The 4,562-nt window shown below is 36.7% G+C and overlaps 1 protein-coding gene across 3 annotated transcripts in view; it reads right to left on the bottom strand.

Moving 5' to 3' along the window:
• The window catches only part of NNT (nicotinamide nucleotide transhydrogenase), a 106,810-nt gene that overhangs the window by 44,088 nt on the left and 58,160 nt on the right, over positions 1 to 4,562 (bottom strand). For all 3 annotated transcript variants that reach the window (XM_012664797.1, XM_012664796.1, XM_012664798.1), the window contains exons 15-16: positions 2,529 to 2,762; positions 1,252 to 1,412 (exon numbers count right to left, since the gene is read on the bottom strand). In XM_012664797.1, coding sequence (XP_012520251.1) covers positions 1,252 to 1,412; positions 2,529 to 2,762 — 395 coding nt within the window. The remainder of the gene's footprint in view (positions 1 to 1,251; positions 1,413 to 2,528; positions 2,763 to 4,562) is intronic.

Below are 4,562 nucleotides of genomic sequence, written 5' to 3'. Positions count from 1 at the left end.
TTATATAAGCCAGAATAAAACTGGATCATCAATATTCACATAAAGATAGAATTTTAGGCTGGGCACAGTGGCTCACGCCTGTAATGCTAGCACTCTGGAAGGCCAAGGTGGGAGGATCACTTGAGGTTGGAAGTTGAGACAAGCCTGAGCAAGAGCAAGACCCCATCTCTAACCAAAAAATAGAAAAAATTGGCCGGGCATGGTGGCGTGCGCCTGTAGTCCCAGCTACTTGGCAGGCTGAAGCAAGAGGATTGCTTGAGCCCAGGAGTTTGCAGTTGCAGTGAGCTATGATGATGCCACTGCACTCTACCCAGAGCAACAGAGTGAGACTCTGTCTCAGAAAAAAAAAAGATAGAATTTTAAGCTGCTTTTCTTAAGAACTTCAGTGTTCCAAATTTTGTGTGTTGAAATCATGACCTAACTCTCATGATCACACAAAAATAAGTATCATTTTTATACTATAAATCCAGTGCTTCTGAATCAAGGAGGCAGTAACTGTTTGATAAGCAATTACTGAGTCTAACTTTGTGCTGGGCATTGTAGATAATTCCTTAAAAACTAAAAATATAAACCATGTCTACAAAGCATACACTAAAGAACATGAATATCAGTGAATAACAACGAGTTGCATGTAACAGCATCATACAATAAAATGTTGAACTGTAACATGTAGACAAGTAAAAACTACTACATGTATCAATGTACTAAAATGCAAAAATTAAAGATGAAGAAGACCAAACCTATCATAAAAGGCTTCGCTGAACTCCCTCACTGAGCACACAGGATTTAACTGCATTTTGTTTTATATAATTATTTGATTTGGTGTCCTATCTTCCAATGAACATGAAAGCAACTAATGGGCAGAAACTATCCTACAGGTATTTTGTAAGCCCCAAAGCACTACTTTGGAGGGCTTGTCACGCAGCAGGCATCTAATGAATGGAATTGAAACCTTTCAGTTTTTTGCACTTCTATTCACCAACACATTGCTCCAGTGAAGAGACTCCAGAGCAATAAAGGTGTCAAATGTGACAACTTTGAAATAAACAATTGAGAGAAAGAATGATTTTCTTCCTACACTTTTCTATCTCTTCCAGATTCTAAAAATACAACAGAACGCATAACATAATTTTAAAACATTTTTATTCCATCAGGGGTCTTGAGGAGATAGAAATATGATTAGACTGTAATTGAGCAAAATATTCCCAGTTCCTCACTAAGTACGTGCTTTTTCAATCTCTGACTTCTTACCATGACAGCAGAGAGAGCTGACACAGAGCCCAGACAGGTAATGCCGGTAGTAAAGCTTGGGTCCATCATGAATGGGATCATTCCACCCACACTAGCAGCCAGCAAGCCTGCATTGAGTAAGTGCCTTCCAGGTAGGAGGAGAGGAGCGGATTTCAGGATACCTAGAACCAAACACATGGTATTCAGAATTGAGGATGTATAGTATGACACTACCTCACACACATGTAAGTATATGGCTTTTAATTCTAAACTAAAAATTTAACAACATGGCATTTAAAATATCACTTTATATCACCAGATATGAAACATAAAGGCAAATTAGAGTTGTTACAAGTAACAAACATTAATGGGGACAGGAAAAGTATGGTTCAACTTAACTGTTCTTTTCCCTACTTTGATCACATAAAAATTTCTTTACTCATTGTCATGGAATCTTAAAAAGTGATTTTTTTTTCTGTATGACCAACACAGAAATTGTTAAGTGTAGTTTTTGTCTGTTTAAAACTTCAATACGAGTCCTTGCACATTAGCCTTTCTGATTCTGTCAACTGAGCTCAAGGGAGAAGAACCCTTGCTTGTTAGTTATTCCTAAAGACAAAGCATGAAATGAGAATGTTTGAAGCTTGACAGTTTTTTATGATTTTTAAGTTTCATGGAAGTTCCCCACTTAATTTTAATGACTTTATTACCAAGAGGCAAGACCATGTTTTTAAATCATAAACTACTTTCTCTAGAGACTCCCTTTTTTGTGAAAACGCTGAAAGCAGCCTCTGTGGGCTTCCATTTTCTTGACTGACTTTAGCAGCAGCAAAAGTTGCCATGCTAGCTAGAGCCCTAAAATGCATATTTGTTTTCAAAAATAAGTACTGCTTACGAATCACACAGATTTATTCAATAAGCTTCTCTCTATTCTGGAAAATGCATAAAGTTTATTTCTGTGAACTCTATACAGACTTCTCTAACCAAGGATTATGAAGATGCTATTTTGTTCATTTGTATTCTCAAACATCAACTATTCCCTCCACGCAAATTTCTGTGCACTAATTTCCTCCATTCCTGTCTGCAGAAGAAACAGCTTCAAAACTTTATGAGACTTGTAAGATCAATAAGGGAAACCATCTTCATGGGGGGAGGAGAACTTTTACATATTTCTGAGTACTAAACAAATACTCTTTACCTAACAGTTTCTACGGTTAAGGTATTTTCTGAAATTGAAATGGATCTCTAAATACCCTAAACAATAGATGTTTACCTCTATATTATGTTAAATCACTTACCCTGCAGTTTTCCATAGGCAACAAGAGACCCACTAAAGGTGACACCACCAATGTAGGTGCCAAGATAGGCCACAACCTTGGTGAGATTTGCTGCTGCATCCATAGCAAAATGTGGATATTCTACAATGTACTCAGCTATGCAAGTGAGTACAGCTGCCAAACCCACTAAACTGTGGAAAGCAGCAACTAACTGAGGTAAATCAGAAATCTGAATGCGCTTGGCAATTGTCAATCCTGTTGGGAAATGAAGGTCAAAGAGAAATTAAAACTTGACAGACCTTTTGAGAATTAACCACAACAAAAATCACCCTTAAGAGTTTACATCTTTATAATCAACAAATATTATCTAGTTCCAAGTATGGGCTAAATATTCTCCACAGGGGCTATACAGAAGGTAAGGACAGTGGCTATATACAGGTTGAGTATCCCTTATGTGAAATGCTTGGAACCAAAAGTATTTGGATTTTTCTGGATTTTTGAAGATTCACATATACATAATCTTGGGGACAGGACCCAAGTTTGAATACAAAATTCATTTATGATTCACATATACCGTATATACACATAGCCTGAAAGTAATTTTACTCAATGTTTTTAATGATATTATGCATGAAACAAAGTTTGTGTTAAGTACTTATGTGTGGAATATTCCACTTGTGGCATCATGTCAGCACTTAAAAGTTTTGGATTTTGGAGCAATTTGGATTTAGAATTAAGGATGATCAACCTATATAGCCATTCAAAATAGCAGTTTTCTCCACACTCCTAATCATAGCTGAAGTCCAACAAACCCGAACACACAGCATCAATGCATTCCTCTTCCCTGCACAAACTCCCAATACTCCCCTAGCTGACACTTCAAATTACTTAGAGCTCCAATTAAATCCCCTTAAATTCTCCCCTCTAACCTAATGGGTGCGGTGCACACCGTCTGGGGGATGGACATGCTTGAAGCTCTGACTCGGGCGGGGCAAAGGCAATATATATAACCTAAACGTGTATACTCCGATAATATGCTGAAATAAAAAAAATAAAATCTCCCCTCTATAACCCAGGCCCTCTTCTCTATAGTCAATGCTTGCTGCTGAGCACACAAAAAACACCTAGAATATGAGGAAGGCCTAGTTTTTCAGGAGGGTGGGTGGGAGCCATGTCCAAAGGTAAAGAAATGCAAAAATCTGGGTAGCGAATGACCAAATTAGAGGAAACTCTGAAGGAGTTTCATGGCTATAAGTATGTGATATAGAAGGAATGTGGCTCAGAATATTTGCTAAGATCGTGTCTAAAGGTTTTCCCACCATGAACCTATAACACAAGCAGTTTCCTTCAAGTGTTTCTCTATGGATTATTAAAGAAAGGACTCAAAGCTTTCCTGGGGAAGTACAAAAGTAGGCCTCAAGCTAATATTGTACAAGTAAATATTTAATCACCAGTTCTTGAGGAAAAAAGCATGTGCAGACATAAACAAACACATGAGTTTTTACTGAAATAAAGGTATATAGTCCACCATTTTCAAATAATACAATACACAATACTCTTTATTATAAGTTCAATGTAGATAAATTGACTTTCATAGAATGTTTTTGATTTTTTGCTAAACTCTCATATCTGTACCAACCTAGTGCTTGCAACAGATGAATGAGTACACTTCTGACATGAACACTGGTTGATATTTTTGTTTACTTCAACAAGATGATAGTAAAACAACAAGATGTATGTGAGAGCTTCATTTGTGAACCATGTAAGTGACTTCTTTGCTGAATCTGATAATAGTTTTCAAATACTGGAAGAAAATTTGCTTAATTTTTTGCCCTATTCACAATGTAATGGCCATAGTCAAATCACATTTTAAGTACAAGCTGCATTATTAACATTTTCTCCATTACTTTCTTAGGAATGGACAATAAACGAAACAATAAATCCAACCCAGATTTGTAGTATTTCTTTTTTTTTCCGGACTATTACGAGGGTACAAATATTTTGGTTACGGGAATCACTTTTGTACAGTTTGAGTCAAAGTTATAAGTGTGCCCA

The sequence above is a fragment of the Propithecus coquereli genome, unplaced genomic scaffold (genome assembly GCF_000956105.1).
Source record: "Propithecus coquereli isolate 6110/MARCELLA unplaced genomic scaffold, Pcoq_1.0 Scaffold91, whole genome shotgun sequence".
In the NCBI taxonomy this organism is placed as follows: Eukaryota; Metazoa; Chordata; class Mammalia; order Primates; family Indriidae; genus Propithecus; species Propithecus coquereli.
The sequence above is the reverse complement of the archived record's forward strand: the minus strand, read 5'-3'. Positions and strand labels throughout refer to the sequence as shown.